This window comes from Salmo salar, chromosome ssa26 (assembly GCF_905237065.1).
Source record: "Salmo salar chromosome ssa26, Ssal_v3.1, whole genome shotgun sequence".
Taxonomy (NCBI): Eukaryota; Metazoa; Chordata; class Actinopteri; order Salmoniformes; family Salmonidae; genus Salmo; species Salmo salar.
The window spans coordinates 11,559,548-11,585,503 of NC_059467.1; the positions used below are offsets into that span (position 1 = coordinate 11,559,548).

Below are 25,956 nucleotides of genomic sequence, written 5' to 3' on the forward strand. Positions count from 1 at the left end.
TAAGTAAGCATTTCACTGTTGTATTCGGCACCTGTGACAAATAAAATTGTATTTGATTTTAAATGTCATAAAGGTAAGCAAGAGACCAAATCCATTACCACAATGTCAATGAATGAGGCACAGGGAATGAGTGGAACATTATTTATAATACAGAGGAGGATTGACTGTGTGAATATGCAGAAAAAAGTTCTCTATCCAAGAACGGATGAGATGATTATAATATAGTTACGCAGTGGACTGCATATTAACTCAGATATTACACTGTAGACTAATTAATCAAGGTTTAACGACCAGTCTACAAACGGGTTTGTATCAGACAGCATATTTTTGTTTGTTTAGGTTTAATAATTCAAAAGGCTATTCAAGGCCCCATTGGTTTTTATATCAAACATAATAGAAAGCATGTTTGTTGATCCTGTAGTGTTGTGTAATAGCCACAATGTGTGAAACGCTCTAATGAATTGAACCACAATTGAGGCATCACAAAGAATTTCCCCTGCGCACAGGCGCATTCGCCATGCGTCCCCATGCCATTGTTTGCTGGTAGCTACATCTATTTGACGTTTCTCCGCTATCGCATTGAAATGTTTGATGGGCTAGTCTGTCTGTCTGTCTGTGTGTGTGTGTGTGTGCGCGCATGCACCCCCGCGGTTAACCCCTCCCTCCAAACACCACCTCCATGTGACAAGAGAGCTGTCCGGCCCCTTTCGATTCCCATAGATCGAATTACTGGATCTGCTCAATCCGCCGCACAGCCCCACTGCCTCTTCTCCAATCACCGGTAGCCTCGTGCTCCCCGGGTAGGCCTATTCACCAACCTACTGTCTCACATTTTGATACATCACTCCGGAGCTATTACCTCTCATCAACCCAACTCGATTTTTCCTTGCTATCCGAAGATGAGAGTGTACATCGCGGTGCCCTCTGCATGCTTTACCTCCTAACTCGGGCTCAAGACCCGCAGAGAGAGAGTGACCTCTCTCTTCTCTCATCATCACTCGCTTGGTGTTCTACGGACACGGGGAGCGAGCCGACAGTCGACAACAATAATTGTACCGTATTTGTGTATCCTTTCTCTTTTAAACACACGTCCTCATCCTGTCTTTCACGCTGGGCACAGACAGGGAAGGAGAGAAGAACAAGGCTCCGCAATCGCTATTTCTACCGTGGAAATACATTTGGTGGGGTTTTGTGCCCTGTCAGTATTTGGTGAACCCTGGATTTAGTGAACATGGAGACGGTGGAGAAGGAGTGCGGGGCGTTAGGTGGACTATTCCAGGCGATTGTCAATGATATGAAGGTATGTCGGGCATAATTATGCTCGCAACATTATTATTTTTTTTGCCTGCATTTGTGAGCTGCTTGTTTTCACCCTCGAGGACATTGAACCGTTATTCTGTCACAGTGCGGCGATAGGCCACCTGATAGTGACTTTCCCCAGCAAGGTTTGCGCATTTGTCGCGTCACTGCTTTGGAAATGTTGTTTTGACAGCTACTATAATTGAATCCAATTGCTCGATCACCATTGCATGTGCTATGTGTGTGTCAGAGCGTTGGTTTACTCTGCATAGATCAGGTTAAACCTCGTCATCGTGTAGGCAATGACTCCGTGTGTGTTAGGGTAAGCATGTGTATTCGAACACGATATGGATTATAACCATATGGAAAACGTATGATTGAATAAATGTGCATGTATTCAGCTTTTAATAACACAAAGAAATGAATGTTAAACTCTCAGATTTAACCATGCCATCTTCACGTCCCATGCTTTTTTTTTGTTGCGTGCCGGTAATAAAAACCGCTGTTATGAGCTCTCCCATTTTGTAGAAAGCAGCACCATTGATTTTCTGCCAAGCTGATTTTTTTTTTTAAAGAGACCGTGTGAGACAAGCATGAGCACCTCGAAAGCCATCACGCGTCCAGTAGTGCACACCACTGTGTCTGTCTGAATGGCCCATGGTGTAGACCTAGCCTGCAGTATGTTCTGGCCTTCTTCTCTGGGTAGAGCAGCGATGATCCAGATGAGAAGACAGCGAGCCAGACTCCTAGCCACACCCACTGTGACTAACCAACAGATTATTTGGCACACTTAGTATGTGGACAGTCTTACTCTTTGAACAGGAAATCATAGTGCAGACTTGGGACCAGTAACATGACTACTGTTGTTTCCATCTCATCATCCGTGCCTTTGCTTTCCACTGTGTGAGAAATCGTGGGTTTGAAGCTGCGTCAAGGGATTTCTATGCCATCCGGGTCCCAGTCTCATGTGAATAAGGATGGAGTAAAGCTGGTGTTCTGAATGGTTATTATTCCTGCACTGACCATCTATATCTGTGAACATCATAGGGGTTTTGAAGGAGCTAGGGACACGTCAGACTGCAGCCTCAGATTAACAACATCCTAAAGGAAGAACCGGTGACCCCCGCTCTCATGGTTACATCTCTCTCCCCCACATCCACCATTCTCTCGCTCTCTCTCTCTCTCCGCTATTCTCTCTCTGACACACTCATCTCATTCATTTAAAAAAAAACATTTCCCATGGTCTTCATCTGATCTCTTACACCATGATGGAGGACACTAACACATGGGTCAAGTAGTAACTTCCGCAGCATCCATCCTCCTCCATTGGTCACTTGGCGTCTCAGGTTGGCCATTGCAGTAGTCTTTAGTGGGTGTCCCCACAGCAGAGTGAGATGCCACATGGTAATATCTCGAAGCCACTGGCTGACTGCTGTGCTCTCATGTAACCCCAGACAACCTCATGACAACCTCATGACAACCTCATGTTGTCACTAATGACCCACCTCTCAAAGGACTGCTGTTGTTGGTGGCAGAAGAGAGGAAAACACACACACACACACACGGAGACCCGAGGATACCCTGTTGTTGGACAGGGATTGTCATGCGAGAGGAGGTCCTCAACTACTTGTGTCTTTATGGCTGGCTATGCTTAAGATGTTATTTGCGCTGAGTTTAACAGTGGCATAACAGTGCTGTCATGCCGTCTCTGAACAAATATTATCCTCTCCAGCTGATGTGTGCCCCCATGACGGCTCAAGACAAAACATCTCTTCGCTGAGCAATGAAATGCAAATACATTGAATGATGCGCTATAGACTTAACACCTTGGGGAATGCATTCCTTACGTGTGACAGGTCACGTTTACATATGCGTGCGATTGATCCATGTCCCGGGTAAAGTGTTTCAACCCGGAGGAGGTTTTTCCCTCCCTCTGTCCCTCACTATCCCTTTGTTGCAGGGGGAATTGACACCCCCATAGGGCATGCCCAGTCACTTCTCATATGTGTCTCCTCTCCTAGAATCACTGGCTGTTTACCAGGCTTTCTCTTTGTTCACACTGCAGCAGACATGCCCGGTGCAATAGCCGGCAACACAACTGCGCTGAGGACACAGTCGGCTGCATGTAGGACACCTCTTAATTGTACGGTACGGCGCGACACAGCACCGTGCCGCCACGAGTGAACCGGAGGCCTCTCTGAAATTAGCATATACGGTACACGAGTCAGATGTTTCACTGAAAAGGGATGCGCGTTACAACCCCCCCCCCCCGCCGTATGGTATAATGTGGAAGCGAGAGTGAGTAGTCCTTTGTTTGCACATCTTACTTCATGACTGTATAGGTGGGGTGTGTGTGTGTGCCCGTTTTAAGGAGACAGAGGCGGGAATATATGTGTGCGAGGGGGCTGGCTGTCTGGCAGTGTAGGCTACAGCCCTCAGGGCTATGTCTAGTTATTACATGGTTATTATGTGTGGTGACAGAGCAAGGATGGAGGGGATTTTGATTTGAAAGCACAGGGTGTCACATTCATGGTCAGCTTGTCTCTCTATAGGCTGGCCCAGTGTGTGCTGACCACACGCTCAGTGCAGTGCCAGTAGAGACAGACAGAGTCGGGGGGGGGTACCTGGGACTAGAGTGAAGACGGGAGGCAGGAGAAGTCCATGACATGGTCTGTTTGCCAGCTGGATTCATCGTCTGTTTACATTCTCAGGCTCTGCCACACTTCTTTCCAAGGTGTGCATACCAGTCTGTCTCAGACAGGCATGCTGCCTTCACACAACAAGACCCGACCATCTGGCTCAAGAGTGTTTATGTGTGTGTGTGTGTGTGTGTGTGTGTTTGTGCACCAGACTATTCTGGAATGATTGCCTTGTCAAGTTCTGTGTCTTTTTGACGATTCCTAGTTTGTGTGTGTGTGTGTGTGTGTGTGTGTTATTGGTCATGTGGTAGTCAGATGTTTATTTTTCCTCTGATTGTCTTCTTTGTAGCGTGGCTTGTGAGTGTTTGTCTATGTATACTGTTGTGTCGTCTCGTCTTTGTGTCAGAGTGGCAACAACGTTAACAAACAGATGAATGTGGGATGAACCACAAAGCTTGTGCTTTCCAAAATACATGCAAAGTCTTGACAGTTTCTTCCCATGACTTAAAGAATTGAAACAACCCCATACAGGTGCTGCGTGTGTGTGTGTGTGTGTGTGTGTGTGTGTGTGTGTGTGTGTGTGTGTGTGTGTGTGTGTGTGTGTGTGTGTGTGTGTGTGTGTGTGTGTCTGGCTAACCTGGGGAGATCCCACAGCATTTCTCAGAATGCGTGTTAACTGCTGCACGTATGACCCATTTCTGGACACTGCCTTTGGGCCGAGAGGCAGAGGACCAGAGAGGACAGCCATCCTCGTGACTCATGTGTCCGTGCTCCCCCAAATGATCATCCCTTTGTAGGGGCCAATGATGCCATGACAACGTGCAGGGCCCTGGGTCTGTAAATGAGCATGTGTTCTCTGTCTCTCGTTAGGCTCGTTAGAGATGAATCGACTGGTTTCAGATTGAGAAATCACATTGGGACAGTGCCAGTGGTTCTCAGCGCAGGCTTTGTCGGGCCTGTCAGACTCATCTCATCACATTCATTTGTTGACTGTAAAACCACTCAGCGCATTGATAAGTAAAGAACGGGGGAAAGAAATGGTTTCAAATCAAATATTTTGCACTGTAAGAAATTAAATCTACCTACTGGAGGAACAAAATCCAGTCTCCACTGTTCTCTCATGCAAAAGTATTTAGTGTGGTTTTCCATTCACTATACCCCTAGATGTTACTATGGGGCTTACTGACAATGTTTGGGTCCAGGCAAAAAGGAGGATGATGCTGACCCATATCCTCAAGTACACCCCGACCTCCAACAGGACACATCTGCGTTCCTCACTGTCTCTGCATGATGGACAGCCGTCGGCGACCGTCCGCACCAATGAGAGTGCTACAAAATGCTACCTGCTTTTCCATCACAGACCTGTCATGTATTTTAATGCCACAATATACAGTATCTCAGAGTGGTGGCAGTATCTCAGAGTGGACCTCAGTGAAGACTCCCATTTCAATTAGGCTGAGTGTCGCACCCACAGCCACTACACACATGCAACATTGGAGACCTGGGACAACTAGACCTGGGATGGAGAGGGAGATGGTGAGTTAGGGAGCTAAGATGGACAACTAGAAGAAAGAAGGGAGATGATGGTAAGAAAGGACGAGAGAACATATGAGAGAGAACGAAAGGCCCAACGTGATACAGAAAGAGACAGATATAGATTGAGAGCGAGACCGGGATGGAGAGAGAGAGAGAGAGAGAGAGAGAGACAGACATGGAGGAAGAAGCTGTGCCTTTTCATATTAAGCGATTTCCATTATTCATTTCTGCAAGGCTGCAGGCTGCTGTGGTAAATGGTGAAGAGGGAGATTATTCCCCCCCCCCATCATTCATTTACACCAGCGAGTGCGATGTATTGCGTGGGTGGGGGTTATGAGATTGAACCAAACCTGCTATTTTTATCAAGCGCCTGGCAGTGCTTGACACTACTGAGACACACTGAGCAGCCCAGGCCTCAGCCAGAGACACCCATAGTCATCAACCTCCACCGGCCATCCCTCCATCTCTCTGGGTAGCTCAACTCACCTCCATCCTCATCTCCCGTTTTTTTTTTTTCATGGCTGAAGAAACAAAAAGTAACGAGAAATTAGTGGGAGCATTGGGTCTCGCCTTATCTGTTTGTGATATCTGGGAAGTATAAGGTCAAGCTCGGGAGAATGTAGCAAATGCATTCACATATTTCAAAATTCTAAAGACATCAACAGAGACTATGATTAACCTTGTCCCACGGTAGAAAGGCCGGGCAGGATAGTTTGGTTTTTATTACTATGTTTAGATTGGTAAGATCGTCTCCCTCATAAATTATGCAACACGCAATCGTTCTGTTTCATCTGACAACAACTTGCTGCTTGTATCCCGATGTCATTTGAGAGCAATGATTTGCCAACATGATGTAAAGGTAACCTAAGGCGCCTATTTGTGTATCTATCGTCAGGTAAGAACCCAGCAGTGTATTTAGTCGGTGTGGAGCAACAACGGTGGGGACAGAGTCAATAGTATTCACGTACAGTGCAGGGGGATGGAGAAGACTGGATCCAGAGGTTATATTTAGGCCATTTCGCAGTTACAGAATTATGCTTTGACTCAGATTTTTCACTTTAAAATGTAAGCCAAACAAAAACCATCGATTTGAAAGTTTAACAGACCATGCCACTCTATGCACCAGGACTACTTTGAACAATTTACACAGAACATTTCACAAAAACACATTTACTGGAAGAACAGTGCAGAAGCAAAGTTCAACTTTAGTTTTTTATGTGACCACATTTTCCAAAAACTCTGTTAAAAACCCAGGGCAGTCAAACATTAGATTTTTACTGTGTTTTATATGTATATTTCCACACTATGAGGTTTTGAATAATATTGTGAAAATGATGATATTTCCCTTTAAATGTAAGAGCTGTTTGAAAAGACCACCTGAAATTTCCTGTTTTGGTGGGTTGGAGTTTTGGCCTACCTGGTGACATCACCAGACAGTACGTTTGTTAATTGACCAATAAGAAATATTGTTCTAAACCTCTGCCAATAACAACTCGTTTTCAGTTATACCCTCCCCACTCCCAGACCGTCCTAGCAAAATTCTTGCTTGACACATTGGTCTATGCTAAGAAGTCATTTTTGGTCATTTTTGTTTATTTTTGACCATTTTAATTGTTACCCAGAAGTCATTTGTTATTGACATAAAAATGTTTACATTTTCAAAGATTACAATTCAAACATGTCTGCGGAAAGAATGGAGTGTTAGCCATGACATGACACCTTGAGTTATTGAACTACAGTAGGTGAAGTGGATTTGCATCCAGGAACAGAATTATGGTAACTCAATTACATCATGGGTCCCTGATGTGTAATGTACAGAAATGCATAATTATGGATATGAATAGCATTCGCTTCCTGGTGATGTATCCTGAATAGGTATAGAAAGGTAGAAATATGCAATATCCTTCTTTTGCATATTTGGATATTATTCTACAGTCTAGCTATTATTGTACTGTACTCTACTGTAATGTACTTTTAGTTACTGTACTGTACTGTGCTCTACTGTACTGAACTGTACTCTCCAAACTTGTGAAACATAGACATCTATGACTGGTTCAGATTTGGTCCTGCCAGGGCGGACTGACCAAAGTTCAACTACGTTTCAACGTCCGTGGACATCCGGTGTCAGTCGGTGTTCAGTGGGCGAGGATGCTTGTTACAGTAAATGTAAAGAGGGCAGGTGGTAGTATGTGTCATGGTAGGTGTCAGTAAGAGCGGCGAGAGGTGACATTAGCTGGAGAGAGAGGGAGAAGAAAGAGAGAGAGAGAGGGAGCGGCAGAGAGAGAGAGAAAGAAAGAGTTGGAGACAGGGAAAGTGAGAGGGAGTGGTTGTCCAGACTGTTTTCACAGTTTTGCTTTGAGTACCAGATGTCAGAAAGCGGGGAAAAACCAACAGTTATGAGCTGAATATAAAAGTATGCCAGTGGAAGGGAGGACAGTAGCAGATGACCCAACTGTGGTTTGTGTAATTTTGTTACTTTTTTAATTACTTAATAATCCATAAACAAAACAAAATGTACTAATTAATAAACAAAATTGGTATCAGTAAAAACACTATAACTAATTCGTAGGTCTACCTTTACTTGTTACTTCTGTGAACTTTATTATCCTCCCTCATGAGGGAGAGAAAAGAGAGAAAATATCTTAAAGATATGCAGGTTTTTGGTAATGGAATTACAAGGCACAAGGCAATGTTTCTTAAAGTTACAGAAGGCGATCAATTTCTCGTAAGAGCAGAGGCACGCAATTGTAGCTCACAGGCACTTTGAGATTCGTCACGGTGTCTATCCTCGGGCAATGTAAAAGTTACTGAGAAAACTCCAATCCAGTGTTTGCGCTGTTCATATCAGTAGCGGAGACATTCTATCTTTTGTCCTGAAACTTGACATAACACTTAGTGCAGTGGAGGCTACTGAGGGGAGGACGACTCATGATAATGTCTGGAAAGGAGCTAATGGAATGGCATCAAACACATGGAACCCAAGTGTTTGATGTGTTTGACACCATTCCACTGATTCCCGCTTCAGCTACTACCACAAGCCCGTCCTCCCCAATTCAGGTGCCACCAACCTCCTGTGACTTAGTGAACATTTCTGTTCAATCAAAGGTGTCATGTGCATTGCCTTCGTCCAGCACTCCAGCTGAACACATTTGGTCTGCTGATACGGTAAAGCCCTTGGAGGAGTCTACTTTCCTGGATCTAAGTAGCAGGAGCTCCCCTGATCTGGAGATTACGCAACGTGAGGTAGTAGACGTTGTGGTTGCTCGCGTTTGTACGCGTAGCTCTGCTTCCAATTACTTAATGAAGCTTAGCCGTATGCGTCTATTAGCCCTTCCCTTCCCTGTCTGTGCCCTGTCCTTGTTCCGACAGCCTGTAAAGGGGCTTCTTAGTAAGCTAGGGAATCACCATTGGTTCCTTGTCTCATACAGTTGCTATAGAGGGAATGTCGACTGTATCCTTTCCAGCACATCCAAAATGGGATCTATTATATTAGCATAAAGAACTGTGAAATTAGCCTCTATTGTGTGGATGGTTTATATCTCTTTAAAAGTCTGAATTGGCCCGATTTTAAAGAGCTGGAATTGGGCTAATCCATGGTTTATGTCATCCTCCAGAGAACAAAGGAACAAAGAGATGAAGCTGTGAGCTTTTCATTTGCTCAAGTAAATATGGTGGGTTCGCTAAAACAACAGAACAGAATTCAAGTCCGCTGAGCACAGATATAGGCCACTGGACTGTAAACTCCCCGGAGAGTTCCACAGAGTCCAGCTAGCCCATCATGCAACCTACCACCTTTAACCTTTTTGAGGAGTTAGCGAGAGCTGGTGGAAGGGAGAGTTAATGCGCTGCATGTCTAGGGGTAGTCAGGCATGAGATGTGTTACTATGGAGTTTTCTGGGTGCTGTCACTACTGTGAGGATGTCTTTATGTGCAGAAGAGGAAGTGGTGATGCAATAGCATGTTATCAGTGGCTGAGGGTCCTTTTGAGGAGTGGCAGCCAGCCTGCCCTGGCAGAACACTGTCACTCACTCTAAAGGTTCTATCAACTTTGCAGTTATGTGATGCTACTGTTTGTATGCCTTGACTTCCAGCGACGCAAACAGCAATGCAATGTCAATGCCGTAATGTGAACCCAGAGTGGCGCAGCGGTCTAAGGCACTGCATCGCAGTGCTAGAGGCGTCACTACAGACCCGTCACTACAGACCCGGCTGTATCACAACCGGCCGTGATCGGGAGGCCCATAGGGGGGCGCACAATTTGGCCCAGCGTCGTACTGGTTATGGGAGGGTATGGCTGGGGTAGGCTGTCATTGTAAATAAGAATTTGTTCTTTTAACTGACTTGCCTAGTTAAATAAAGGTAAAATAAAAAAACAATGCAGAAAGATTTGTTTCTTCTTCCTTTTTGTTGTCTTTACTCTGCATCGTCAGTCTTCCTCTGCCTCTGGATTGTTTTCTTTTTTTTCTGATTAGAATGCACCTTTAATGGCTGTTTTTCCACTTGGTTAAGCTAAAGGAAAAATAGCCTGCTCTCTTTACCTGGGAACCATCCAGGCGGCTGGATGGATGGAGAGAGGTACTTATCCCATTGTTTGTGGGTCATGTTGCAAGTCGAGTAGGAGTGAGTGAGTGATTCATTGAGGAGGATGGGAAATAAAATATCCCCAGGCCTACAATGAACCTAATAAACAATCGTTACACTATCAGGCACCGCCAGGATCCCCTCAATTGGATTAAAATGGCCTAATATGGTAATGAGGGATGGGCTGGTGTGATTGTAATGGAGAGGAGGCGTCGCCCGCTCCGTATCTCCTATCCAGAAGGCCTCTCCTGACAGACGTCAGGCTTGCAACATTGCAAGATTAGAGCACTTCAAACACAGACGGGGGACCGCAGGGAAATGCTGCTCTGATTTCGGACCAAATTAACTGACGTCAAACACCAGGAATGAGACGTCAGATCAAAGGGCGAGACGCCCGCTGTAGCCCCCGTGACATCCCTGCTCCTCTGCTCCGGTCGGGTCCTGTCCCTTGAATGCTCCTCTTCATCCTCTCTCTTTCCTGTCTCCCTCTCATCCATTCTCTTTCCCTTTCCACCATATCCCCCTTTCCCTTCTCTCCGGTCTCTTTTGTCTTTCCCTCCCGCTATCTCCCTGGTTCTTATCCCCTCTCCCCCTCTCTCTCCCTGCATGCTGGGGGTTTGGAGACGGCGGGGGGACTTGGGGGTACTTGCTCATGTAGATCTCCAACCCCCAGCTGTGCAGTGGAGTGAGGCTTATTTCAGCCTTGGACACACAGCGGTCTGATCTGCTGCTCTCAAATCCGGGCCGTAGCGTCTGACAACAAAGGCAGAGAGGCGCGGAGGGCTCGAAACACACTCTGCCCTGCAGGTAGAAGAGATGTTATTGTCAACATGTAACACCATGTACTCACAGGAGGTTGGTGGCAGCTTAATTGGGGAGGACGTGTCCGTGGTAATGGCTGGAGCGGAATGGTATCAAACACATGGTTTCCATGTGTTTGATGGATGCCATTCCATTCACTCCGTTTCAGCCATTATTATGAGCTGTCCTCCCTTCAGCAGCCTCCACTGCATTTACTACTATTTACCTTGTGGATCATTTGTGTGTGATAATGGGTGTGAACAAAGAGGAAATGACACCTATATAGGGGGAAAAAAAGAAGAGAACTTCACACGGTCATTTTGGGGTGCAAATATCGTGTTTTATTTGCGTTGCCATTCATTGCTTCCTTTGATATCTGCCGGTGCCGGGGGCTGGTGGAAACAGAGGATGTGTTGCCCAATCACAGACAGTGATGACTCAGACCAGGGAACACAGACATTTTAGCCAGAATATTCTGCTCCTCACGGGAGGTGCAATGCTGCACGTAAAGTGCTTATTTTATATTGCACGCTTTGAAAAAAGGGGGTTCTTTGGCTGTCCCCATAGGAGAACCCTTTGAAGAACCATCTACACGGAACCCAAAAGGGTTCCACCTGGAACTGAAATGATTCTACTTGGAACCAAAAATGGTTCTTCAAAGAGTTCTCCTATGGGGACAGCCGAAGAACCCTTTCAGGTTCTAGATAGCGCCTTATTTTTCTAAGAGTGTAGTGCGCAAATACAGATCTAGAGCATACAATGTTGACTTGTGTTGTATGTGAGTTGTGAGTGAAAACGGTCAAAGGTCCTGTCAGATATTTGTACAGATCATTAATGTCCTTCTAACGTGTCCCTTTTTATTTATTTATTCCCAGTGTTCATACCCAGTATGGGAAGACTTCAGTGCCAAGGCCACCAAACTGCACTCCCAGCTCAGGTAAGCCCCAGCCACTGTCCTGTGTCTACTAGAGCTGTGCCCGTCAATGAGAATCCCAGCCAGTGCCATTGACAACAATGTAATCCCCCTCTGTCTGTTCTGAGGCGCCAGATCTGCTGACTATGTCTGTTTATGTTGAAATGACTGTGGTTGTGAACTGGTGCCAATCATGTGTCTGTCCTGTCTGCTCTGTCCCGCTCTGCTCTCAGGACCACAGTGCTGGCAGCAGTGGCCTTCCTGGATGCCTTTCAGAAGGTGGCGGACATGGCCACCAACACCAGAGGTATGTGAGCTTCCAGATATGTGTGTGTGTGTGTGTGTGTGTGTGTGTGTGTGTGTGTGTGTGTGTGTGTGTGTGTGTGTGTGTGTGTGTGTGTGTGTGTGTGTGTGAGCGAGCGAGCGAGCTCTGAGGACACGGGAGTTGATATGTGTGTGTGTGTGTGTGTGGTGTACGTTTTGAATGCGTCTGTGAGTGTGGGGATGGGGGTATCCCAGCTGATTTGGGTTCATCTTTGGAGGGCAGCCTTTCCAGAGGAGGATAAGGAGACAGATTTGTGATTAGGGGATCACTCCTCCTGTTGTTGTGTGGACAGATTGTCATGCACGCATCCAGTTAAAGAATCCACAGAGTGAAGTGTGTGTGTGTGTGTGTGCCTGTGTGTACGTGTTCCTTTAGGTGAGTGAAGAACATCAGTTATACTTGGATACGAGTTAAGGGAACAGATCCTCTTAGGTCACACTCCGTGCCAACAGGGATGTGATTTTATTGACAGTCCCTTGATAAGATGTTATCAGCTTTAATACATTTGTTTACTGTTTCAAAAGTTGCTTGATACCGTGCGTGAAGTTACATTCTCTGTGAACTTTGAAGAGTTTTCATCCCTGTATTAGCTGTGTTTAGGGAGCAGAGATGGAGATGAATGGAGATGAATGGAGCATCATCCCAGCGGATAATGTGAGGAGGGGAGAACAAAGGCTTGGTTTATGATACAAGAGAGAGAAGATGTGGCAGGCGGCTGGGCAGCAGGGTTCTTTTTGGCTGGGGGCTCTGGGCATTGTTAGGAGACTGTGCTGAGCTCCTTTCAGAAGCCTTACTAGGGGGAACACTCAGCCTTGTTTTATGGCATGAGCAGAGGGACAATACAGACTGTAGGCCTTATAATGAAGCTACATTTTCTAGGGATATGGAATACTAGGCCCTATTTGGTGTGGCTCTTGTACTCTGTGTGTACAGTGTGTGTGTGTGTGTGTGTTTATGGGTGTGTGCCTGTGTGTGTGTGTGTGTGTGTGTGTGTGTGTGTGTGTGTGTGTGTGTGTGTGTGTGTGTGTGTGTGTGTGTGTGTGCATTTTGTGTGTGTGTGTGTGTGTGTGTGTGTGTGTGTGTGTGTGTGTGTGTGTGTGTGACCCCACCAGGCGTTGACATTTTTAATGAGCTGACAGGGTTGGTTGCTTCCTGTCTGGCCTGTAAAAGCAGTGAGGGGCACATCCTAGTGATCCTACATCCTCCTTAGACCACAGGGGCCCACCTAGGGCAGGACACACACACAGACACACACCGCCGGGGACAGAGGGAGGAAATACACTATAGTGTAGGAAAGGAGAGAGAGAGAGAGATAGGAGGTGCTTCAAGGACACAACGAGATGGAACCAGGTATTATGTCAGAGACAAAAGAGGAAGGAGATTGAAGATAATGTCCTTTTTTCCTCTCTCTCTTTTTGCTGTAGTAGAAGAGTGTGAGGATTCCGCAGTAATGTATAGAGTTTAGAAATCTCCAGTGTGCGTGTGCGTGTGCGTGTGCGTGTGTGTGTGTGTGTGTGTGTGTGCGTGCGTGCGTGCGTGTGTGTCTGTTATTCCTGCCACAGTCCAGTTGTGGCCGTGACTGTGGCAGATGCTAGCTGTGATTATTGGAGATTTGTGGTGGGGACCGTGGGGGCACTGCTGCCCCATCGAATGTAGGTCACAGACCTGTGTGTGTGGGCTCCATATGGCTCATCCATGACCACACACACACACACACGCACGCACGCACGCACGCACACACACACACACACACGCGCGCACAGCATCAGCAGACAGGCACATCTGTGCAGTATGTTTATCTGCCGCGCATTCCAACACGCTGCATGAGATGTTCTCCCGGTAATGGAAGAGATATGTGGTAACCACAACATACAGTAGGGTAACCGTTCTCAGTGCAGTGACTCAATACGAACGCACAATTATCCCTCTGACTGCCTCGTGTATTCTAATAGACCTTTCCCATGAACGAAGCCAGTTCAATGGTGTCTCGTAAGTAATTGTCCCTTCTGGCCATTTAGAATATGAATGTCTCTCTGTGTGTATGTGTGTGTGAGAGAGAGCTTCGTCTGTCTGTCTGTCCCAGCCCCACAGGGCGAAGACGCTCTCTCTCTCTCCCGTGCTCTGTTCTCAGACATACAGTACAGAACATAGAAATAGTTGGTTCTAGTTCCGTGCTACAGAACACCAGCCTCTTCTTTCAAGGAGTGGTGATGTTCTGTGGTTTTCTGTTCTAGAACAAATACAACTAAAGAAACAAGCCTCAGGTCCATGTGGAGCTGCTGAGCCCAGTTCCCTGCTCCATGGCCATGCTCTTGGCCCAGCTTGTGGCGTAGAGGAAGATGCTATGCTAAACCTGATCTGGATCCCCACAGGTCCAGCTGTAACACATCTAGATTTTCTGTAGAACACATACAGCTGTTGTGTGGGGATGGTGCTGGACCGAGCAGGGGCTAACAGAGGTTGCCCATTGGTCAGGGGCCCTATGTAGGCCTCTTCTCTGAGGAGACTGACTGTCAACTAACAGACTGCAGGATCAAACAGGCTAGACTGGACCGCAGACAGGACCTAGAGGGAGGTATGGAATGAGACAGGGGTGCGTGTCTGAATGTTGACAGTAGAGAGCGGAGATATGGAGCGAGAGAGGGAGCTATGAGTGAACGAAAACGTGAGTGTCAACTCCCTGACAAAGGGCAAAGTTGCGGAGAGGAGCTTGTATGTGTGTTCAGATGTGCCCCTCTGCCCTCACTTACCACACACTTTCCCCGGAGCAAACATTGGAGGTGGGAGGGGGGAAAACACACACAAACACAAACAGGCTTTCATCTTGCTGGTGGGGGGGCGCTGTGGTCTGGGGTTGGTGGTTTGGGGTAGGGTGGGGCATGCTTCCTCTCTCTAATAACCTGTCCTCTGCCTCTCATTGAGCAGCCTTTTACTACTCATCTTCCTCCTCCTCTTCCTCCACACAGATGCTTTCCCTTTGCACTTTTACTGTTACTTTTCTTCTCTCTCTCACCCACACAGGAATTACTAATTATTTTGACTGCACATTCTCTTTCTTTTTTTCAAAACAAATTTAATTTGCCAAACCCTCTCGTGGAATGATAGTTATTGAGAGCTATAATACGTGCCAGGGTGAGAGACATGAACACTGAAAGGCTGAATTAACAATGGCCACCACTGATATTGGAACCAGTGTGTATGGCCCTGTTCGAAGCTGATAGCCTTTTTCTGTCGGATAAAAAGTGAATTCATTTCAGAGAATACAAATGACAAAAGCTTTTTTGGCTCATATTCTGTGCTCTCTGTGTACACATCTCTCTCTCTCTCTCTCTCTCTCTCTTAAATTCATTTCAATGGGTTTTATTGGCATGGGAAACATATGTTTACATTGCCAAAGCAATTGAAATGGATAATAAAAGAAAAGTGAAATAAAGAATTAACAGTAAACGTTACACTTACAAAAGTTCCAAAGGAATAGAGACATTTCATATTATGGCTATATACAGTGTTGTAACAATATGCAAATAGTTAAAGTACAGAAGGGAAAATAAATAAACATAAAAATGGGTTGTATTTACAATGGTGTTTGTTCTTCACTGGTTGCCCTTTTCTTCTGGCAACAGGTCATAAATCTTGCTGCTGTGATGGCACACTGTGGTATTTCACCTAATAGATATGGGAGTTTTTCCAAATTGGATTTATTATCGAAATCTTTGTGGGTCTGTGTAATTTGAGGGAAATATGTGTCTCTAATATGATCATACATACATGGGAAGATGGCGCCGGAGAGCAAGGCTGACGTTTTACGTATTCCTAACCAATTGAGTTTTTTTCTTTGCATTGTTTGTAACTTATTTTTTTACTTATTTTGTACATAATGTTGCTGCTACTGTCTGAAAATAACTTCTGGACATCAGAACTGCGATTTCTCACTGGCAGAATAATTATTTTCCTTTAACGAGTCCAACGAGCCTGACGTGAATGATATACTGCTTTCCCGGGATAATAAAAATAAAATAGATGACCTACGCGGAAGATTAAACTACCAACAGGACATTCAAAACTGTAATATCTCATGCTTCACGGAGTCGTGGCTGAACGACGACATTATCAACATACGGCTGGCTGGTTATACGCTGTATCGGTAGGACAGAACAGCGGCATCTGGTAAGACAAGGGGCGACGGACTATGTATTTTTGTAAATAACAGCAGGTGCACGATATCTAAGGAAGTCTTGAGGTATTGCTCGCCTGAGGTAGAGTATCTCATGATAAGCTGTAGACCACACTATCTACCTAGAGAGTTTTCCTCTCTCTTTCGTAGCTGTCTACATAACACCACAGACTGATGCTGGCACTAAGACCGCACTGAATGAGCTGTATTCCGCCATAAGCAAACAGGAAAACACTCACCCAGAGGTGGCGCTCCAAGTGGCCGGGGACTTTAATGCAGGGAAATTTAAATCAGTCTTACCAAATTTCTATCAGCATGTTAAATTTGCAACCCAAGGGAAAAAACCTCTGGACCACCTTTACTTCACACACAGAGACACATACAAAGCTCTCCCTCCCCTCCATTTGGCAAATCTGACCATAATTCTATCCTCCTGATTCCTGCTTACAAGCAAAAATTAAAGCAGTGACTTGATCAATAAAAAAGTGGTCAGATGAAGCAGATGCTAAGCTACAGGACTGTTTTGCTAGCACAGACAGGAATATGTTCCGGGATTCTTCCGATGGCATTGAGGAGTACACCACATCAGTCATTGGCTTCATCAATAAGTGCATCGATGATGTCATCCCCACAGTAACCGTAAGCACATACCCCAACCAGAAGCCATGGATTACAAGCAACATCCGCACTGAGCTAAAGGCTAGAGCTGCCGCTTTCAAGGACTTATAAGAAATCCTGCTATGTCCTCCGACGAACCATCAAAGAGGCAAAGCGTCAATACAGGACTAACATTGAATCGAACTACACCGGTTCTGGTGCTTGTTGGGTGTAGCTGGGTTTGCAAACCAATACAGACTACAAAGGGAAGCACAGCTGAGAGCTGCCCAGTGACACGAGCCTACCAGACAAGCTAAACTACTTCTATGCTTGCTTCGAGGCAAATAACACTGAAACATGCATGGTAGCACCAGCTGTTCCAGAAGACTGTGTGATCACACTCTCCACAGCCGATGTGAGTAATACCTTTAAACAGGTCACCGTTCACAAGGCCTCAGGGCCAGACGGATTACCAGGACGTGTACTGTGAGCATGCGCTGACCAACTGGCAAGGGTCTTCACTGACATTTTCAACCTCTCCCTGTCTGAGTCTGTAATACCAACATGTTTCAAGCAGACCAGCATAGTCCCTGTGCCCAAGAACACTAAGGTAACCTGCCTAAATGACTATCGACCAATAGCACTCACGTCTATAGCCAAGTGCTTTGAAAGGTCTGTCATGACTCACATCAACACCATTATCCCAGAAACCCTAGACCCACTCCAATTTGCATACCACCCTAACAGATCCACAGATGATGCAATCTCTATTGCACTCCACACTGCCCTCTCCCACCTGGACAAAAGGAAAACCTATGTGAGAATGCTATTCATTGACTACTACTCAGCGTTCAACACCATAGTGCCCTCAAAGCTCATCAATAAGATAAGGACCCTGGAACTAAACACCTCCCTCTGCAACTGGATCCTGGACTTTGTGACGGGCCGTCCCCAGGTGGTAAGTGTAGGTAACAACACATCCGCCACACTGAGCTTCAACACAGGGGCCCCTCAGGGGTGTGTGCTCAGTCCCCTCCTGTACTCCCTGTTCACTCATGACTGGACGGCCAGCCACGACTCCAACACCATCATTAAGTTTTCCGATGACACAACAGTGATTGGCCTGATCACCAACAACGATGAAACAGCCTATAGGGAGGAGGTCAGAGACCTGGCCGTGTGGTGCCAGGACAACAACCTCTCCTTCAACGTGATCAAGACAAAATAGATGATTGTGGGCTACAGGAAAAAGGAGGACCAAGCACGCCCCCATTCTCATCGACAGGACTGTAGTGGAGCAGAAGTCTGAGAGCTTCAAGTTCCTTGGTGTCCACATCACCAACAAACTAACATGGTCCAAGCACACCAAGACAGTCGTGAAGAGGGCACGACAAAAACTATTCCCCCTCAGGAGACTGAAAAGATATGGCATTGGTAATCAGATCCTCAAAAGGTTCTACAGCTGCACCATCGAGAGCATCTTGACTGGTTGCATTACTCCCTGGTATGGCAACTACTCGGCCTCAGACTGCAAGGCACTACACAGGGTAGTGTGTATGGCCCAGTACATCACTGGGGCCAAGCGTCCTGCCATCCAGGACCTCTATACCAGACGGTGTCAGAGGAAGGCCCTAAAAATTGTCAACGACTCCAGCCACCCTAGTCATAGACTGTTATCTCTGCTACCGCACGGCAAGCTGTACCGGAGAGCCAAGTCTAGGTCCAAGAGGCTTCTAAACAGCTTCTACCTCCAAGCTATAAGACTTCTGAACATTGAATCAAATGGCTTTCCGGACTCTTTTACACCGCTGCTACTCTCTGTTGTTATCATTTATGCATTGTCACTTAATAACTCTACCTACATGTACATATTACCCCCGCACATTGACTCTGTACCGGTAACCCCCCTGTATATAGTCTCGCTATCCTTATTTTACTGCTGCTCTTTAATTACTTGTTACTTTTATTTCTTATTCATATTATTTATTTTTATTAAACTGCATTGTTGGTTAGGGGCTCGTAAGTAAGCATTTCACTGTAAGGTCTACAGCTGTTGTATTCGGCACATGTGACTAATACACTTTGATTTGGCAGGATGTTAGGAAGTGTAGCTCAGTTTCCACCTTATTTTGTGGGCAATATGAACATAGCCTGTCTTCTCTTGAGAGCCAGGTCTGCCTACGGCGGCCTCTCTCAATAGCAAGGCTATGCTCACTGAATCTGTAGATAGTCAAAGCTTTCCTTCATTTTGGGTCTCTTTCTCTCTCTCTCTCTCTCTCTCTCTCTCTCTCTCTCTCTCTCTCTCTCTCTCTCTCTCTCTCTCTCTCTCTCTCTCTCTCTCTCTCTCTCTCTCTCTCTCTCTCTATTTATTTATTCTTGGCCCCCACAGTAGAAGCACTAAAACCTGGGGCTATCCCAAAAGCCTCGCTACCCACAAAGATTGGCAAAGTAGCCTGGTCATAAAGAGTCCAGTCAGATGTGCTCAGTGCAAGATGAGCTTGTACACGACTTCATCTGGGTGTTTTACGGCCTGCTTGCATGAGTTGAATGGGAGGGCCTATAATGAACATCATAAATCTGATTCATACACTAGGGGGCAAAATGACTCCCTCTAGAAGGCAGAAAAAACATGGCTGCCAGCTCAGCAAATGGTAGCATGGAGCCTAATGGAGGGAATGAGGAGCAAAACGGTGTGTGCCTGTGTGTGTGTGTGACCTCTAAAGATTGTTATTTGTTTTTATTTGTCTCTCCTGTTCTAACATTGGCTTGCACGCTAAATGCAGGCTGACATTGGACAGTCACTCAACTCGTGAGTATGTAGTCAAAGACATCCCATACAATTGGAACAGGTTGTGTTTCTGATTGCTTTAGCAGTTAGACATATCTAATCCCCAAACATTTCAATGTCCGAAGCTGAGTCCCAGTGTAGCTAGGCACCATTATATCTTTCAATAGCGGCTTTATGACTGGAATACACTTAGACTGACATGAAAATGAACACATTCATTTGCAAAGAAAGGGATGATTACAAAAGGCACAGACTGGGTCTGTGCAATTTGATTTGAAGGGAGAAGGCATTTGTCTGCTGCTGTTGCTGCTGCCTCAGATCAAGACAGAGAAGGATGTTGGGTAATTGTTTCTGGGAGAGAACGAGAACATTCTATTGGCTGGAGTCAAGGTCAAGAGGCGACCCTGGAGGTTGTTAGCCTGTGTGTGTGTGTTGACCGGGGCATGGAGTGTGTGTGTGTGCTATCAGGCCATGTTAGAGCCCTGGTGGCCTGTTCCTTCAACACTCCCTCATTAGCCAGTGGAGGGCTGGGCGGGTGTTTGTTCTTCATGTGGGCTACACTAGGACCAGTTAATACCACTGACATGATCACAGTTGTCCTGACTCAGCTCCTCCATGGCACGCCCCTCTAGGGAACACTCGCTCCCCTGTGAGAGGGAGTTGATGCTGGGATCAGCAGTCTGAGACATCTCCCTGGGCAGCTCACCCTATTAACACAACACAATTAAGACGGAGACTAAACACAACCTTGTCATGAACCCACCAGGGTTTATTGTCGCAGCGCCCGGGTAAAGAAGAAACAACATTGTGCACTCTGGGTGAGACAGCTCTCTCATACAGACTAAATAAGCCCTTTGTCGTAGATTGGTAGTGTATTAGTGCACTGTGTAGTACTGCTGTCAAAGCAAAAACACATTTCTTTCAGCTCGTTATTTGACTCTTTTCGGACACGTTGTAGCTATACTTTGCACTCTTTCTCACACTATGTTAGCAAGACAGGAGGTTGGTGGCACCTTAATTGGGGAGGACGGGCTCGTGGTAATGGCTGGAGCGGAATCGGTGGAACGGTATCAAATACATCAAACAAATGGTTTCCATGTGTCTGATACCATTCCATTTCCTCCGTTCCAGCCATTATTATGAGCCGTCCTCCCCTCAGCAGCCTCCACTGGTTAGCAACTCAGAGGATAGTGAGTGCCATGTTGAGGAGAGGAGGGGGCGGGACGGGAGGGGATGTGGATATTCTTTAGAGGCCATGATGACCTCGTGATGACCTTTATGGCCTCACGACGACCTTTGAGTCCACGTGGGTCAGACCAGACATGTCCTTGATCTAACACATAATCCCATAGTGCCTTGTGTCTGTTTGCCTTGGGTGGGCGTTGCCTCGCCTGGGGGGCTAGCTGCCCCTCCATACCGTCGGCACTCTTTTACCTGGAGTAGTCCTCTTTCCATGGCAAATGTATACTTCTGATTAGCATTACACGACAGAATATGGTTCATAGAAAATATTGTTTTAATAGACATGCTAAGATCCCCCCCCCAGCCTCTGGAAATGGCAGAGGGCAGTAGAGGAATTAGCAAGAATCACAGGATTATAAGGAAAGACCACTGTCCTATCCCCATAGGTTGATTGACTGTGGTTCCTGGCTTTTGTTAGGAATGATGTAACGTTAGCTGCCGTGAATGTGCCGATGTGTGTTAAATGTGGGGGAGAACAACGTGTGATTTTAAGATGGGTGTACACCACACGATTTTGGGACTGATTTAGCTGTCCCAGACAAGTTTTTGATATCGGAGACTAAATCCCAATGTCGTTGCCTACTGTCACCGACTCTCATTTAATGTGAGCTGTCACGACTTCCGCCGAAGTCGGTCCCTCTCCTTGTTCGGGCGGTGTTCGGCCCGAACAAGGAGGGGGGGGTTAGAAGGATTACTTTATCCTATCCTAGGTATTCCTTAAAGAGGTGGGGTTTCAGGTGTCTCCGGAAGGTGGTGATTGACTCCGCTGTCCTGGCGTCGTGAGGGAGCTTGTTCCACCATTGGGGTGCCAGAGCAGCGAACAGTTTTGACTGGGCTGAGCGGGAACTGTGCTTCCTCAGAGGTAAGGGGGCCAGCAGGCCAGTGGTGGATGAACGCAGTGCCCTTGTTTGGGTGTAGGGCCTGATCAGAGCCTGAAGGTATGGAGGTGCCGTTCCCTTCACAGCTCCGTAGGCAATCACCATGGTCTTGTAGCGGAAAACAAAAGTGAAATAAAAAATTTACAGGAAACATTACACTTCCAAAAGTTCCAAAAGAATAAAGACATTTCAGATGTCATATTATGCATATATACAGTGTTGTAATGAAGTGCAAATAGTTAAAGTACAAAAGGGAAAATAAATAAACATAAATATAGGTTGTATTTACAATGGTGTTTGTTCTTCACTGGTTGCCCTTTTCTTGTCGCGACAGGTCACAAATATTGCTTCTGTGATTGCACACTGTGGTATTTCACCCAAAATTGGATTTGGTTTTTGAATTCTTCGTGGCTCTGTGTAATCTGAGGGAAATATGTGTCTCTAATATGGTCATACATTTGGCAGGAGGTTAGGAAGTGCAGCTCAGTTTCCACCTCATTTTGTGGGTAGTGTGCACATAGCCTGTCTTCTCTTGAGAGCCAGGTCTGCCATCGGCGGCCTTTCTCAATTCAAGTCAAACTTTATTTGTCACATGCGCCGAATACAGGGAGTGTAGACTTGTGTAGGCTTACTTACAAGCCCTTAACCAACAGTGCAGTTCAAGAAGAGTTAAGAAAATATTTACCAAGTACACTAAAATAAAAAGTTATAATAAAAAGTAGCACATTAAGAATAACGAGGATATATATTTATTTATATTTATTTAACCTTTATTTAACTAGGCAAGTCAGTTAAGAACAAATTCTTATTTACAATGACGGTCTAGGAACAGTGGGTTAACTGTCTTGTTCAGGGGCAGAACGACAGATTTTTACCTTGTCAGCTCTGGGATTCGATCTAGTAACCTTTCGGTTACTAGCCCAACGCGCTAACCACTAGGCAACCTGCCACCCCAGGGGGCGCAGGTACTGAGTCAGTGTGTGGGGGTACAGGTTAGTTGAGGTAATTTGTACATGTAGGTGGGGGTGAAATGACTATGCATAGATAGTAAACAGCGAGTAGCAGCAGTGTACAAAAGGGAGGTGCGGGTCAATGTAAATTGTCCGGTAGCGATTTTATTAAGAATTGTTCAGCAGTCTTATGGCTTGGGGGTAGAAGCTGTTAATGAGACTTTTGGTCCTAGACTTGGCGCTCAGATACCGCTTGCCGTGCGCTAGCATTAGAAAATAGTCTATAACTTGGGTGACTGGAGTCTCTGGCAATTTTATGGGCTTTCCTCTGACACCGCCTATTATATAGGTCCTGGATGGCAGGAAGCTTGGCCCCAGTGATGCACTGGGCCATTCGCACTACCCTCTGTAGCACCTTACGGTCAATAGCAAGGCTATGCTCACTGAGTCTGTCTCTCTCTCTCTGTCTCTCTCTCTCTCTCTCTCTCTGACCACCCCCCCCGCCCCCCATCTCTGTCTGTCTCATTCCCCATCTTTCTCTCTCTTCATCTACTTCACTGTCTGTTTCCCACCCTCTATATCTAATTCTATCTTGCTGAACGATTTTGACAGCACAATATGGCCAGCATGCTTGTCATAATACATTCATCCCTGTCGGATGAGGGAGGCGGGGCGAGGACTTGGCAATGGCAACTGAAACATGCATGGCCAATTCTTACTCTCTCTCCTCTCTTCTCCCCTCTCTCTCTCTCTCTCTCTCTCTCTCTCTCTCTCTCTCTCTTTCTGCTTTCAATCAACCAACCAGAGAAGAGGTGGATCGCAGGCCCAGTTGCCAAGCAACAAAGCCTGAGAGTAATGGCAGAAAAATAGCTGTGTTGCCAAGTGAGAGGAGTAATTTGAGAGATGACATACAGTATTTTAGAAAGAATAGGTCGGCCGTGGTGAATTGTAGAATTCTAAAGCGATATGGAATTAGGATTATGATGGTCGGTCTGAATACAAGGTTCTTGATTACTGGGTGTTTATGGATAGTAACCTCCAAGGCTCCATCCTAAGTGTGTACAACCTGCATATAGCACCCTTTTTTTAGTCATAGGCTTTGTTTTAGTGCCTTTCTGATTGTCCGTTGCCTAAGAAGAGAAAGGCAGGCTGAGGCTGAGCCTGGGGGCTGGTGAGGGGAGATGTGGGAGGAGGACGTGTGGCTTGTCCCCAAACAGCTCTCTGTCTCTCTCCTGCCCTCTCCTATCCCTCTCTCTCTCTCTCTCTCTCTCTCTCTCTCTCTCTCTCTCTCTCTCTCTCTCAGCAGCAGTCTCTTCTCATTAAGAGGAGACTTGGCCTTGGCATGGAGACTCAGTGTTCTCTGTTTCCCACATACATAGAGCTGGCCTTGTGCTGGCCGCCTGAGGGACAAAGGAGGACTGTGACACCCGGAAGTGTCCTCACAGAGCGGCCAAAGGCACAGGGGTGGGAGGGAGAGAGGGAGGGAGGGAGAGAGGGAGAAATAGATGACCATTGTGACTGTGGCTTAATTAAAGACAATAATGTTGTTTTTGTACCACTCTCTCCAAAACAAAAGGCAATCTCAGTAAGGTGGAGATGGCCTAATTAGTATGGGGAGAGAGAGAAGACACAGCGAGAAAGAAAGAGTTGTTGTGTGTGAGGTCTGTTTGATGCTGTGTTTTTGTCTCCCCATGTGACAGTGTGTGTTATAAAGCACAGCCCCTTGTCCCTGACAAGGTTACCCAGGTTGAGCAGCCTTTAGGCAGGGCGTGATTGGTTGTGATCCCAGGTTGATGGAGGTTGTTACCCTGTCTGGTTTTATATGGTTGGTGCTGTTAGCTCCTCTCAGATCCACAGTTAATACAGGGCTGAAAGGGTCAAAGGCAACAACGATACTCAGGCCATGTTTATTATCAATCTCGACCTCTTTAAATTGATTGACAACCACTTATTTTTTGTGGGCTCCCAGAACCTTTATGCTGAATAATGCCAAAAAAACATCATTTGAAGAAAAATAACCTTGAATTGTGTTTCGGATCAAGCCAATGAGGTCATTGCAGAGAGAGACTGTATCTATTGTGTTTGTGAGGCATGAACATTGCCTCATCAATCTGTCATACATCCAGATCAGCTTGATCAGTGGAATATAAAGTGTTCAGTGTTCAGTCATGCCTGAGGGTGCTCTAGCCCAGCCCTGGCTAGGACATACCAGACCAGACCAGGCTAGCCAAGCGGCAGCTTCCCAGCCTATGTGGGTTATGGTGGCTGGCTGGACAGGGAGGGGGTAGGAGTAGGGTGTGTGTGCATGCTTGTGTGTGTGTGTGTGTGCGTGTACATGCGTCCATGTGTACGTGCGTGTCTGTGTGAAGGATCAGACAGGCCAGGCCAGGACCAGGGTAATCCAGGGTATTAAGTGTTAGCAATCAGGCGTGATCTCCCAACTGCTGCTGCTGCTGCTGGCTCAGCTGGTGCTATCATCACACATTTCATTAACCCTGCTCTCTCTGGCTGCCTGCACACTCTGTCTGTCTGTCTGTCTGTCTGTCTGTCTGTCTGTCTGTCTGTCTGTCTGTCTGTCTGTCTGTCTGTCTGTCTGTCTGTCTGTCTGTCTGTCTGTCTGTCTGTCTGTCTGTCTGTCTGTCTGTCTGTCTGTCTGTCTGTCTGACTGCCTGCCTGCCTGCCACACTCACTCCGCTCCTTTCTCCCCCTCTGCCTTTCACCCCTGCTCCTTACCTCCTGTTCCCTCGACGATGAACCACGTCTGTAACACACATACACTGTTTACGCCCTCTCGTTTTTCTCTATTCCATGTTTTACACACAGAGGCTGGGCGTTGGTTCAGATGCGCTCCTCTCTGCCCATAAAGGGAGATTTTAGAGATGAAGGCCAGTTGTGCCTATCGTCCTTCAGCCCAGGCAGTCCCTGAGGCCTCTGGGGAAAGGGAAGGGGGACCAGACCACACTAGTACAGAGCGCTGTCCATAAACGTCTGAATATACTATAAACAGTCTGAGCGATGCCCCATGCCAGACATATACGTTTATGGCATCAGGGGTTTCTCTTAGGTGGCCACAGAGAGAGGAAATGGTTTCTGTAAGAGGGCTGTATTTTGGGGAGTGAAGGGATTAGTTGGTGGGTATACATACAGTATGAAAGATGACGTAAGTGTTTAGACGGGGGTACCGCCTGTTACACAGTATCTCCTTCTATAGCTCTGTCTCAGTCCCGGCTCTC

The 25,956-nt window shown here is 46.4% G+C and overlaps 1 protein-coding gene across 6 annotated transcripts in view; it reads left to right on the forward strand.

Annotated features, from left to right (window-relative positions):
• Window positions 1-687: 687 nt before the first annotated feature.
• The window catches only part of LOC106587150 (protein MTSS 2), a 91,475-nt gene continuing 66,206 nt past the window's right edge, over window positions 688-25,956 (forward strand). The window contains exons 1-3 of one of the 6 annotated variants that reach the window (XM_014175220.2): window positions 688-1,300; window positions 11,732-11,793; window positions 12,003-12,076. In XM_014175220.2, the coding sequence (XP_014030695.1) occupies window positions 1,232-1,300; window positions 11,732-11,793; window positions 12,003-12,076 (205 nt within the window). In that variant the 5' untranslated portion in view covers window positions 688-1,231. The remainder of the gene's footprint in view (window positions 1,301-11,731; window positions 11,794-12,002; window positions 12,077-25,956) is intronic. The other 5 variants (XM_014175219.2, XM_014175222.2, XM_014175218.2 and 2 more) reach the window with 5 other exon arrangements.